We start from the raw sequence: 14,485 nt of genomic DNA on the forward strand, positions 1-14,485 counted from the left end.
ATCTGGGCAGAGAAACTTTTGAAATCAAATGTGGAATTTCAATGATCCTCACACTCAGAAAGTAGGTACTTCAAGAGAAAATTCAAGAGAAACATAGCAGGTAGATTCCCTCCTTGAGAACACTGGCATCTCATTTGACTCTGCTTATGAGTCTTACTTTGCATTTGGCGTATGAAAAGAGTCCTGTTGGAATCACAGAGAAGCCAAATGCGTGATATTGGTACATAGGAGAACAGATTTACAGCAGTTAAAACATTAAGGAAGTTGTGAGGGTAAGTAGAGTTCAGCTGGTCAATCACTGGAACGCTAATGAGCCTCTCATGTGCTTCTTACTTGGCTGCCTGCTTTGTTCTCTGCAGGACTGTAAATGTTTTCTGTGGGCTGTGGGCTTCCAGTGATCGCTGAGACTGACTGAGTGATCCTGCAGGCACTCAAACTGTTTTTTTTTCTTTCCTCAAACAGGGTGTGCAATTTTGCTGTCCAGATAGAGACACAAAGATTTTTCATAGATATAAAATACAGTACAAATGTATGGGAAACACTTCAATTTTCCTCTCGCTTATTCTAAAAACAGAAAACACTGGACACAAATGAACTAAGCTCACTCAATATTTTCTAAAATGTATTGTTGGGTGTTTTCACATTAAAACAAAAAATAAAAACAAGCAAACAAAAAAATGCAACTATTTTCCTCAGAAAAATGTATTATTATAAAACAGTGTTATCAGAAAGGTTGGTGGGACTGTGTAAGTAGTTCCACTAACATACTCAGTATAAAAAGTAGTTGAGTAATTGCAGAGTAACTTGTCTAATTTCTTTAACTTAAATATTAACAATCCCATGAATCCTTGCTCTCTCCACGTTCATATTGCCAACAGGCACTCAGGGATAAAAAGTGAAGTCATTGAGAAAGAGTTAAATCTTCTAATGGCCACTTGAGGCAGTCTCTCAAAAATGTCAAACTTTACACACACACACAACCCCGTTCAGCTATCATAGTGAGGACCTTCATTGACATAATGCTTTCCCTAGCCCCTTACCCTAACCAAAAATGAATGCCTAACCCTTACCCTAAACATAACCCTGACACTAAAACCACATTTTGAGCCTCAAAAATGACTTCAAATTTGTGAGGACTGGGTTGTGTGTCCTCACAAGTGACTGTTGGTTCTCACAAGTATAGTAGAATGCAGCTTTCGGTCCTCACAAAGATAGCTAAACAGGAACACACACACACACACACACACATAAAAAAAAACCTGAATATATAGCTTCACAAATCGGTGGTGGACATCAAAGGCTACGTCCATCATTTATATATAGTTTAATTTAATATGTTTCATTAATCATAAATTAATCAAACAGAATTAAAGGCAAGAAGAACAACCTCAGTGCAATTTGCATTTACATTGCTGTCTGCCTATGCAAGCAGTTTATAGCTGTCTAACCTGATCTAACCAGATACTAGGGAGGCATTTATGATACAGACCTGGGAGTTTGGCAAAAAGTAAATAAATGTAATTCCCTAAATATCAAATAGTCCTCATTTATATTTCTTGTAATAGTAAATATTTTAATGTTTATGACTTCATCTGAAGTAGGCAAACTTTATCTGTTGATGAAGAAGAATCAAAGCCCCCTCTACTTTGTAGGGAAGAAACTAAAAAACAAAACTTTTTAAATTTCTGTCAGGGCTCTGTGTGCAGGCGGATGGAGAGGAGGATCCAAATGCGAGACTTGGACACTGAATACAACTCAAAACCTCAGCTTTATTGCTGGCATGAAGACAAAACATGAAGTGAACACTGAATACTGAGAACAGAAACACACAGGCATAATCTGATGGTACGACGCAACAATGAGCAAGGACAAACACAGGGCTAAAATACACAGGGACGTAATCAGGGAATGGAAAACAGGAGGGAGAAATTAGACTAACGAGACAGGGGAGCAGTAAAACTGAACACACTGACAACAGACAGGAACATGAACCTTCAAAGTAAAACAGGAAACACGACACACTTTCCTAGGTCACTGACTTGATGGAGTGAGACAGACTAGACACTGAACTAAACCGGCGATAATAACAAAATACAACCCGAACCTTAATCATAATGCAGAAACATACCAGAATAACTGAAACACAGATTCATCATAAAAACCAACAAAGCACCAGAGAAACATAAAGAACAATCCATCATTCAAAAATAAACCAAAACATAACAACTCAAAATACTGGGTCACACTGACCCAGAACCGTGACGGTAGCGCCTCTCTAAGAGCTGGCTCCCGACAGTCCTAAACGGAAAAAAAACAGAACAAAACCAGAGCACCAGGCCAGGACGGGCGGAGGGGGTCCAGGATGGAGGGACAGAAACCAAACAAAAGACAAGGAGCAAGAGTCCAGAACAGTCCATAAACAAAAGAAAAACAGTTCAACACACGGGAGGTCAGGAAAATAGTTCAAAAACCAAAAACACTGGAGACCTAGAAACAGTCCGAGAAATCAGAAGTCCAGGAATACAGTAATGATCCAAACAAAACTAGGCCAGATCCCAACACGAGTCCACGAAAACGTTCAGGGGGTCGACCCGAAGGTAGACCGCACGGGGCCAAAACAGTTCAGGGGGCCGGCCGTGCGGACAGCAGCGGCAGCAACAGAGCAGCCGGCGGCGGCGGCTACTGAGCAGGTCCGGAGGCCTCGTTCAGGAGGCCGCCCTCAACGCTCAAATAAAGGCCTGGAAGGTGGCCGGCAAAGGCGAAGCAGGACCAGACGAAGGCGAAGACCCAGTGGATGAAGACCCAGAGGCCAAACCAGATGGCAGCGAGGCAGCTACGGAACCTGACGGCAGTGAGGTGGCTGCCGAACCTGAATGTGGTGATGCTGCAGGCGACGATGCTGCAGGCAACGATGCTGCAGGCAACGATGCTGCAGGCAACGGCTGAACAGACTTCCCCGGACCGTCAGCAGACATGAGCATGTGTTGGCTGGGTTCTCCCGAACCCCCAAGTGACGTGACTTGAGGCTGGACAGGCTCCTTGGGCCCTCCAGCTGACGAGACATGAGGCTGGCTGGGTTCTCCTGAACCCCCAGCTGACGAGACTTGAGGCTGGACAGGCTCCTCGGGCCCTCCAGCCGGAGCAGATGCAGGGCCAGAGGCAATTGGGACCCCTGGCTGAGGGTGAAGATGTGTGGCTGACTGAACTGATGACAAAGTTAATGATTGTTCTACCAACTGAGCTACTGACTGGGCTATGGACTGTAACAAAGTTTGTAGTAAGTCTGGTTGTGGTAGTGACTGAGCTATGGGTAACGGGGCTGAATGTGGTGGAGGTGGAGACTGAGCTAGGGACTGCAATAGAGGTTGTAGTGACGGTGGTTGTGAAGGTGACTGAGCTAATCCTCCTGAGCCTTCTGAACACGAGAAAAACTGCTGGACGGGCTCACCTGAGCCTCCAGCGGACACAGGAACAGGTGCTGGCACCAGCTGAACACCAGCCCCTCCCACCTGAGGAACTGAAATGGGTGGAGGGGAACGCTGGGCCCGAGCTACCCTGGGAGCAGGAACAGGAGGAGAGAGAGAAGCTCAGGAACGACCTCAAAATGCACAATATTGCCAACTGGGTCTGGGCATATAGTCTTTGCAGAGTGGGCAACCTCAGACACATCCAACAGGGATACAGAACAGTCCCTAGGAGGAGCCACAGTCTCAATAGATTGTAGAGAGGGGCAACTAGAGTCCTTAAATGTCCTTGGGGAGCAGACAGCCTCTTCCTTCAGAGAGCCTAAGTTACAGCCTGCAATCTCCGTCCCTACCAACTGCCTGTGCCCTTGCTGAAAAGTACATGGCTGAAAAGCTGGCTTAGAAACATTAACCACCTCCCTTTCAGCTGACTTGAAAACAGAACTTGCAGCCTCCGGAAATTTCACAGCAGTCTGAAAATTTCTCCCCCCAGATTCAAGTAAAGTGGTCTTAGTCATTTTAACACTGGGTTCAGATTGTGCAGAATGAAAACTGGTTCTTAAATCCTCAGAGAAGGAGTTTACAGGGTTAACAAACACAGACTCAACTACCTCTAAGTTAGCAGATTTAGATTCACTTGCATGGCAGGTAGCCTTCAGGGTCTTAGGTGTGGATTTATTGTTTGTTAAATTCATGAGTTCAGGGGGAGCATGAGAAAAACAGTCTTTGTTGCTCACCACTGATTGTCCAGAGGAAGCGGAGCGACAGCTGCGTGAGCGTCGCTCACTCTGGGAAGAGGGAGGTAAGCCAGACTGCAAATCCTCCTGCAGACCGGACCGAAAGTCTTTCGGTGGGCCGGGCTGGGACGAAGAAGCGGGAAGTTTGTGTAGCTCCGAACGTGGAAGTCCCAAAAACAAAGCAAAGGATTGCAGTGGAGTAAGCCCAGTGTCTTCCACCACATAATCCTTCTTTCCGTGACAATTTCAATTTCTATCATAAAATTAAAAAAAAAAAAAACTGAAACTCAAACATAAACTCCAAGTGATAAGAAATGCACTTCAAGTTTTTGGAGTTTCACTCTCTCGAGATGTATGAATTAAGAAATTATAGTAATTAAAAAAGATAATAAAACCCTACAAAAATAATTTTATGTAAAAAAACAGGACTTGGTGACATTTGAAGGGGAATCGAAAGACTCTATTCTTGGTTCCTGCTAAAGAAGCTTGAGAATTTCTCAGAGTATATCGTGTGTCTTTGATCCACACAGCCAGTCCTTTAAGAAATGCCAGATAGCACACTGTGACCAGTCCCAGGCTGCCAGTTTATACTATATGAAAATTTGAACTAATTCATCCACAGAGTGTATGTCCATTATTCATCGCAGCACTGAAAAAAACCACCCAAAGCTAAAATGAAGGGGATTCTAATATATGTTTTGCACAGGCTTTCTGTTGAGTTTGGCACAGCATCTGAGAATTATAAACAGTGTAGTGTGTACTATCAGCTTCAGTTGTACCTTCCAATTAATCCAAAAACCACAGTTATTAACAATCAAGAGCACCAGGAAGCACAAGAAAAATACTCCCAACGCAGCAACTCCTGAGAAAGATTTGACAGAGATTTCAACCTTATATGGCTGACATCACAATCATTTATGGTCTTGGGAGTCTTTCCATATGAGACAGAGGCAACAAAGACCTTGACTTTTCTTTTATAGCTCTTTAATTTATAGACCATTTCAAATGTCAGGAAGTACAGGCTGCCACTACAAGACTGCAGGAAAAACCGCCTGGCAGAGGCACATGGCTCTCCCATTGTTAATAATCATTACATAATCAGACCGATCTGATCTACTGTACTGTGCCCTGAACAATGTTCTCACACTTGGCCACAGAAGCAGCGAACAGCGAACTGTGACTTGTGATATCATTAAAATGCAACGCATGGCCAGACCACCCTTACTCCCAGAGCATCAGATGCTTCCAACAACCAGCAAACAACAGCATTATTATTTCAGAGACAGACCGTTATGTCTCTGGCTTTGACCAAAGCCGCCAGGTTCCTAACAGACCCACTGAAACATACAGTATTTTACAATGCCTCAAACCACACTTGTCATCACTGTGCTCGACGGGATTAGAGCCGAAACCTACAGCCTGTTGGCATTTGCCTTGAAGGTTTGTTCTACTTCTGTTATGGTCTGGCCATCTGCAAAGAGCCTTCTCAATATATCCCCAAGCCTTGGCCTTAAAAGTAGTCACGGAACCCTTGTTCTGCCATACTGCATGAAATAGGTTATGACAATAACAATTTAACAATCCACTTGGAGTTCAATCAAGACATGGAATGTAGGAGGTCATGCTTCAGAAATCTAGAGCTGTTTGAAAAGTCAGGAGACACGGCCTCATACTGTTAGCTTATATTGATCCTCGAAGCAAGGAAAAAGAAAAATGATCCAGTGGAAATGCTACCAGCTTGATTTCACTACACACAGAGCAGGGATCCTCTCACATCATTACAGCAAGCTAAATGCAAATAGTAATCGAAATTACATTATAGCCGTTTTCATCTGTAAAAGCTACATGCGATAATAATAGGTTTTCTGTTTGTTTGTATCTTTTCATGCAATGGTGAAGTCCTATAAAAGAGAGAGGCAACGTGCACAACGGAGGGGGAAAAACTATTTTTTCACATCATCAAACAAACCGCTGCTTGCCAGGAGAAAAGAATGTCAGGAGGAGGTTGCGTCTCCTAAACATGTTAGCAGAATAACATACGTCAGTCTGTGTGGGTCTTCTGCACAATAAAGATTCCATGTATTAAAGAGGGGAACAACAAAGACAGACACAGAGACACAGATGGGAGTTGGCAGCGGTTAAAGCTTAGCTCAGAGTGGGAAGAAAAGAGATGGAAAAGGGGGGGAGCAGTGTTACAAGTGTCATTGTTGAGATGGGTTGGGCTATTAAGTCATGAAACATAAAAACAAACAATTTTTATATGAAAATATACACTGAAAACACTTGAAATGTAGATTTAATCTCAGTTTTTTTCACCATCTTTAGTGAGTTTTTTCTCAACTGCCGCCCCTTGTATTTAAAATAGCCCATATTATGATTGTTAAAAACAGGTAGGCAGACAACACCCATACTGCTGGTCAAACCCAGACTAACAAGGGAAAAACTACTAAAGGTGAATTCTGGAAATAAACACCCTATTAACACCCAATTTAAAAGTGCTTTTACTCTCCAAACTGCTCCAGTGGAGTCACCGTGCCCGTAAAGGGTAACTCTCAAGTGAGAATATACACAGTGTCATTACGACTGTGAAACCAGGCATTACTTAGGAACAGTCTGTTGCTGATAAATTCAGTCAGTACAGGTGGCATCTTTCAACAAATAACAGAATTCAAACTGAAGGAATAGAGAGATATTTTGGGATTCTGCTTATTTTCTTGCCAAGAGTGAAATTTGAAGACTGATGCCACTATTATGTCTGCACTGTAAACATTGAGCTTGGCAGGCAGGAAGAAGCTGCTAGCTCTTTTCAAAGTTCAAAATTGCATCTGCTAGTATCCCTAAACCTCGCTAACTATCTGGCTATACTAAAATAACTCTGCAAATACTAAAAAACTAAATGAATTTTTGGTGTTGCACAGGATGTGCTAGAGACATTTCTTGGCCAACAACAGCTGTTTGCAGTGACTTCCTAGTCTTGTCACAATGTGGCTGCCATTTCAAGAGTGAAGATGCACTGATGGTGACAGGCAAAATGTTGCTTCGTATATTAGATGGAAAGCCAAGGATCAGATGAACAAATTAGCTAAGAAATCTGCTGATTTGTGTTAGCAGGTACATTTTTAAGCTTTGAAAAACATCTGCTTCATGTTTTCCCTCACCTCCCGACTTTATGGTTGACTAAATTAATTTAGTCAACCATAAATTTGGTTCCACAGTCAAAACATTTCTTCAAATGGTTGTAAAAACAAAAAAGTATGAGAGTATATCTTGAGCACTGAACTTTCTTTATCTGGTTCAGCTAATTCTAAAATATATTTTCTCATTTACTTTAGCTCCACTGATTCATTTCTATTTGCCCAAGGTGAATTAGAGTTATTTTGCAAAGCTTATGGAACTAAAATGTTTAAAGGGGATCTTTTATTCTCATTTTAAGCTCCTTAATTTTATTCTTCAACTCTGTTTAGGTAGTGTTGCAAGATTCACGGTTCAAGATCCCTGTCAGTTCGCTCTTTATCTCAGACTAGCTCATTTTTATTTTTATTGGCTGCCCCTCGTAAACATGAGATGTGAACAGCAGGTGGGCGGGGCTTCTGTGCTTACAGAAAGAGCTGACCGTTTAGGGATATCCTCTCTAATTGACACCATACAGGACCAAGAGCAGAAGAAACTGTCTGAGAGGCAGCGTTTAGAGCAGCTTTTGGCTTCACTTGGTAAAGCGTAAAAGCTCCCCTTTAAATCAACATGTACTTCTAAGAATAATGTTCTGCCCTTTAGATGAACCAGTTTCTGCCAAAAACCAGAAACAGTCCATATAAGAGTTATAGAATGGGCTCAAACTAGCACAGATACATTCATATTTATTTATATTCATTATATTTGGGCAGAGGCAGAAGTTTAAGAGGCATTTATCTCTTAAACCTTTTCAAAAGCAAAGAAAACAATCTGCGTGACTGGATACCAAGAACATTTCTTTTGATGTCTTTTGGGTGAACAGACCTTTTAGATATCAAACGGAGCTTTGAAAAAGTGTTTATCAAGCATGGTGTTAAATTCTGAGAGTTGAAAGGTTGTGTGTACACCTCCATCTGCAAGGGACTCGAACACATCGTTCACTGTATAAACCCATTAAAGCAGCTTTACCGGCACAGCAAGTATGTTGTCTTGTGACACATACTCAGGTCACATGTTAGAAACCTCAACACGGGAAACTGGTAGTGTTACAGTTTTTATCCCCCACATTTGATCAGTGTCTTGTACAGTTTTCAAAAGAGGCCAGAGCAGACCATTATTGGTTTAATGGGAAAACCTACTCGAACTGACCTGGCTGCAGCATGCACAGTTGTATCTGACATGTGTACAGAAAGACACAAGAGTACTTCTCTCAGAATAAAATCTGCTTTCAAAGACCATTTACCTCTCTAAAATAGCCCATAAAGACATCTCAGAGGATAATTGCTAAAGATTTTTGAACCTGCTGCGATGCCTGGACACCTGAGATCACGGTGAAAACCCTAAAATGGTACCATTTTCAGTGGCAGCGCAATTTTCCTTCCCAACATACAGCTTTATTGTCATATCACCCCAAATCTGCCCCCTGCAACCAGCCACCATCAGTGGGTGCTCACACCTTCAGATTGTGTGATTTTCCTCTCAAAGCTGAAATGCCTTGATCAGTTTCCTAGCATTTTATTCTTCCTTCTAGTCAAAAGCATTATTGACTCAAAAGCCTTTGCCTCCCTACTGTGCCCAAAAGAAAGTCGTTTTAATGAAAAGCAGAGCAGCTCCATTAACACTATACCTGCTCAGCTGCCACCTACAGTATATCTTTTGTTAAATGGCTTAATTGGAGTCCAAAAAAGAAATAGAAAGACTTTTCTGGTCTTAGTGTGGTGGAGAAAAAGAATGTTTTATACGGCTATTAAGCTTTGTCATCTTGAACATTAATGTGCACTGATATTATTGGCATCATTCAGTGCACAAAGTCTACAGAGTCATTCTAAAAATGAGCATTGTCTTATCTCACTTTCCGCTTCCCTCTACAGCTGACTCTTATTTATTAAGACCGGTTTATCAAATATCCTCACTTCATTCTGCACAGTATATATAATATATAACTTACATAAATGATACATTACTTGGTTCCTGGCTTGTATTCAAGTGGAGAATCAATTAGTGAGTGCAGCCTTGAAAACCAGATTCACAGATCCATCTAATGCACCATTGGAAATAGATTCTATCTTGCGGTTTCAAAGAGCTTCGAAAGATAAAGTGGATGCATTGCGGGAATGGAGTGTTTGAAGTTTGATCGTAGAGGCCTACAGATGGCTGAACGTTCAAACTGCATGGCTTCTGTAGCATTTGTACTTTCTACACAAGATTTTTACTTGATGGTGCAATTAGTCAAGGAATGTGCCGGGATTGGCATCATCTGTGCACCTTATGAATTACAAAGTATGTCAACATTGTGTGGGAAGGACCAAACACCAAGAATTTAAAGTATTTATGAAGACATCCTCTGTCTTGTCCCTTTGATGTGCATACTGCACTTACTGTAACCAAGTAAAGTTGTCACTGGGTAAATCAGGATTCAGTCTTGTCCACAAATCAAAAAAGAAAAGAATAATAAAGGTAAAAATTGAAGAGTTAGCCGAGTTTTTGTATAATCTGTGCAGATAGAGGTATTTGGATCATTTAAAGGCAAGAAAACACTAAGAAAAAAACACTAAAACTAAAACTCTTATTAAAGTGTCGAATGATGATGCATAAATGTGTTTAAAACACAAGTAAACCTGTAAGATTTCCAATTATATTGTCATCTGAAACATGAACTTCAAAAGAATGTGCTTTTATCCACAGAATATATTATTAAATTAATTTGAAACACGACAAATTATGTTGTATATTAATGTGCACGAGTCCTACTTTTCCACACAAAAAACAAAAAAATAATGATGACGCTCCCACGTCCTGCAACAGTAACCTCGTGTAGTGGATTTAACATGTAAAATCTAAGTCGTATCGATTGAAGAACTTAATCTGGTTTTCTGGTGGGCTACTTTTAAATCCGTCTGATGCACCGCAGCAGAGATTAAAACAATGACCCCCAAATATTTTCTTTCGCAAATCGACAGACAACACAGTTAACGGCCATCCCCGGCACAAGAGCCCGTAATATAGTACTGCCAAATGAGTCAGGCGCAAAGCAGAGGATGAAAAACAAAAGTATAATCCCTTCGCTGCTAACGGTGTCACTCAAGGATTAGCGTGCCAAGGGGGAAAAAAATAACACGCTAAGTACTACGCGGATAAATTAAAAGCTCTGGGCAAGGCGGCGTGCCTGCAATCGTTTCAGAAACATTGATTGTGTTACAATGGGGAATGTTTGTGCTTCAGTGCGCTCACCCTGACAGCATAACAGCAACTATAATCTCAACTTCAGATATCCGGATATCAGCTGATTTGAGTCTCCGGGACCTGGCTGAAAGTAAATTGAAAATGGTAAAAGCTTAAGGCAGTAGATTGAGAGATATTTTCTGAGTCGGGGAGACTGACCCGGTGGATTATTAGAAAAGAGTTGTGGCGCCTCACCGATGATGGGGGTTAAGCTGTGTGTCTGATAGCGAGTCACACAGAGATGAATGAGGACTTCCTCGGGAAGGCGCTCAGATCGGATGGGCTTTAACAATTAGTCCACAACAGCATATAAAACACACAAACACACATTTTCTTACCTGTGAATCCAGACGTTAACCATCCAGGAGGGTAATCCGAACAACAGTTGCGGTGAACGGATTGAAGCAACACTTCTCAACAAAGTAAGGACCAATTAATGATAATCTCGAGGTCGGGTCAAATCCACGGACGGTCTGGGGGTAATTTCCGATGTGGGCAGAGAGCTATGCTCCGCAGAAGTTTGCACCTCTAAGCAGCCAAAGGGCAGATTGTTAATCCTTTACAAAAATAACACCAAGTACAGTAGAGCCGACGGAGGAAGGAGAAGGCGAGAGGAGGGTGTAGAGTTCAGCACCACGACAGAGTGGACAGCTCCGACGGCGCAGCGATCTCACCTCGGCCGCTTTCGGGTCTCGTGTGCGCCACTGAGGTAGGAGCCACCAGCCCCAACCTCACCTACTGGCTCAGTCCTGACCGGATTTACATACAATCACAGGGGAGGGAGGGAGGAGAGGAGGGGATGAACCAATCACAAATATCCCGTAGTAGGCAGTATAGGCAAGAGAACGAGCGCACACCGACAGAGTGGATGTGGAGCGGTTTAGTGCCTCCGTGCCAAGCGAAACTGTCCTTGACTAAAACGGGAGAGAAAGCGAAGCGCGCGAAAGAGAGAGAGGGGGGGCAGAGAGAGTGCGAGAGAAAGAGAGCGAGAGAGACGGGTCTTATGGCTGCCCCACTCTCTCACTTACTCACACAGAGACACACACGTATGTGTATTTATATTTATACACACGCAGACTCATATATCAACCATAAAGTAATGCATTAACGGTGCTACATATTCCATTAATTAAACTCCATTCATTATCACCTTATTGCTGCTCCATAAAATTCTGCTTTATACTGAATTAAATGTGACAAACCGCAAATGAGCAGATTTGGTTATTTCTTAGTTCTTTATTTCCTTTTTTGCTACAGACCATGTAAAGTGGGAAACAGAAAAAATATTATTTTTTTTTTCTTTTAGATACTTAGGTTTTAAACTAAAGTAAAAATGTAAAGAACATGCATTCAAGTATGTATATGTGTAAAAGTCTAAACTATCCTACAATGCTTTAAATTGGTGCCACAGTAAAGAAAAGCATATATTATTACGAACACTAATAATAATGATGATGTTCATAATATTTTAGTACATTTTTGAATTTTATATCTTGCCCTCCAACTTAAAGAACTAGTGTACATCCTTCACAACTGTCCACATTCAGTCTGTGGTGTCATGTCCTGCATCAGCTTATAAATGAAGACACAACAATGTCAAGAGGGTTTGCCTTCGGGGTCTTATGCCAAGCTTTTCTGGCTTTAGATAACTTGATGTTGTACTGCAACTATGATACCTGTATGTGTGCTATGTTTATAGGATATCAGTAGATATACAAATGCAGTGATTTGAGCTTTTCCTTGATTTGTTATTCTTATATTTTTTCTGTTTAGTCTATTGTTTAGCTTACTTTCTAGATGTTTTAAATTCCCCCTTTTTGATGCACGCTTAAAGTGAGACGACATTCCATTCTTACTTTATGTGTGTGCCACACTGCAGGCTGCTGCTGGTATATTATGATCCTAGCATACCACACCACCGTTTTTTATCCTTTTTGTGCATCAGTGGCTACTTTTGAAATGCACTGTAGCTCATTGTGAAAGATTTTCAATGGACAGCATCTCTGCAAAATAAGGTTGCAGGTAGCAATCTATGCCACTTCTACATACTCACATATCAGAGAAGCACAACAGAAATGCAAACAATAAACAAATGTTTCCGCATTTGGCAATGTAAACATCTGGTGCATGTTTGGTGCTTCGCACACAAAAGGACTGGTGCACATTTCCTTCATACAGCAGTGGGAACAGTCAGCGAGGGAACTGTGCAGCGCTGTAACATTAGTCTTCATGACTGAACAGACAAAGAAAGAAACAGCACTAGTAGAAACCTTGGCTGTGTCTCAGACCAGTCTCCAGTTCAGCACATTAGAAACTGTCCAGGGAATAAGATATTTTCTGGGTTGTTTCAGTGCAAGAAAAGTTCAGTTCTGTGGAGAAAAAATGATCTCAGGAAATGGAATGATGGCTCTCTGTCATCAGTGCCTGGAATTGCAACACTTTTATTTCACTTGAGTTTGTCTTTTCTTGTAGTAGGGAAGGACAGCTGGACCTAATAAGAAAATTATTGTTCCAGCATGTTCTTTTTGTTGGAATATTTCCATTATTAAATTGTCAGTAAACTTGCACAGTGAGCGTCATGGGTTTGAAGTTCTATTAATTTATCATCTAGCCACCTGACTGTACTATATTTATTTATTCTGTTTGGCAAGCACATTTTTCTGACGTATCCATGCTATTATGAGAACTGCACGTGCCTTTGAGTCACCAATCCTTCAGTCTTCAGTGAATAAGTAAGCTTATAATAAGCTAGTGATTACCTATTGAACTGAAGAATGATTTGAAATTACGGATGTACTGTAAAACACAGAAAAGAAGTCGGCACTTGCTGGTTTATTGATTTTAGTGACATCTGCTCACCCAGCATGCACACAAAAACTTTCTCACTTCCTGCTTGGGTGCTAAAAAAATACATGGCCAGTGTCTCTCCGGTAAACTATCCTCACACATAAGTGACACATGGTCTGTTTCTGGGAGGAGGGAAAGGAATAATAATAGATTTCAATGAATAAGTCTGGTGCTACAAAACAAAGAAAAAATCAGCAGCAATTTATTAGGTTGTGACTCAGGACCAGCTATCATGCATTAAAATGAAATGTTTAATGGGCTTATCAGAGAAAATGTACTGTATTACAAAGCAACAGGAGACAGAAATCAATCAAAATGAAATGAAAAATGACAACAAAACGATAGCAAAGACACACAAAGGAAGTGAAATGAGTTGCAGAAGGACCACAAGAAGAAGCAAAAACTGCAAGAAACACAGGCTACAGAGTAAAACAAAGTAATTAAAAAGTAGTAAGAAATAGATGATAAATTGCCGTCCTGTCCATGGTGTAAGACGTCTTTCACCCCGTGACCCAGAATTTTGTAAGTGGGAGAAAAAGGATAGATGGATTGTAGACAGAGGTGCAAAACAGCTACAAAAAACGAAATCGACATAAAATCCCCACAAACACACATAATATTACTCAAAATAGCTCAGGGGTGTAATTCTGGAGACAGACCATGATAGGTGCATAGTTTGTGGTCTTTGTCTCTTTTTTGGTCTGTAGGTGTTGCATTACTGCAGAAAGAGGGTCTTATACATCTTTGCACAGGGACTCACCCATGCTAATATGTAAAGAAAAAGAAGTTTTACTTTAAAAATAGTACTTTGACAAAAACAGTCAAAATCAACATTTACTTACCAGCTTTTGCCCAGAAGTTCAGAAGTTCACCTGTAGAGTTTATTTTACCTGACTACAGCTCCAAACGTCCTGTGATTACAACTGAGATGTTTCTATGATATCTGAACAAAGAGAACACATTTTGTGGAAACCTAAAAAATAAAATAAAAAATAAAAATAAAATAAAATAAGAAACAGCTGTGACTGTTTTTTGTGACTGTAT

At 41.1% G+C, this 14,485-nt stretch overlaps 1 protein-coding gene across 3 annotated transcripts in view; it reads right to left on the minus strand.

Moving 5' to 3' along the window:
- Positions 1 to 11,521, minus strand: part of fstl5 (follistatin-like 5) — a 198,425-nt gene extending 186,904 nt beyond the window's left edge. For all 3 annotated transcript variants that reach the window (XM_040010097.1, XM_040010096.1, XM_040010095.1), the window contains exon 1: positions 10,933 to 11,521. In XM_040010097.1, coding sequence (XP_039866031.1) covers positions 10,933 to 10,955 — 23 coding nt within the window. In that variant the 5' untranslated portion in view covers positions 10,956 to 11,521. The remainder of the gene's footprint in view (positions 1 to 10,932) is intronic.
- Between the last annotated feature and the right edge of the window lie 2,964 nt (positions 11,522 to 14,485).

The sequence above is a fragment of the Simochromis diagramma genome, unplaced genomic scaffold (assembly GCF_900408965.1).
Source record: "Simochromis diagramma unplaced genomic scaffold, fSimDia1.1 OVJJ01000585.1, whole genome shotgun sequence".
Taxonomy (NCBI): domain Eukaryota; kingdom Metazoa; phylum Chordata; class Actinopteri; order Cichliformes; family Cichlidae; genus Simochromis; species Simochromis diagramma.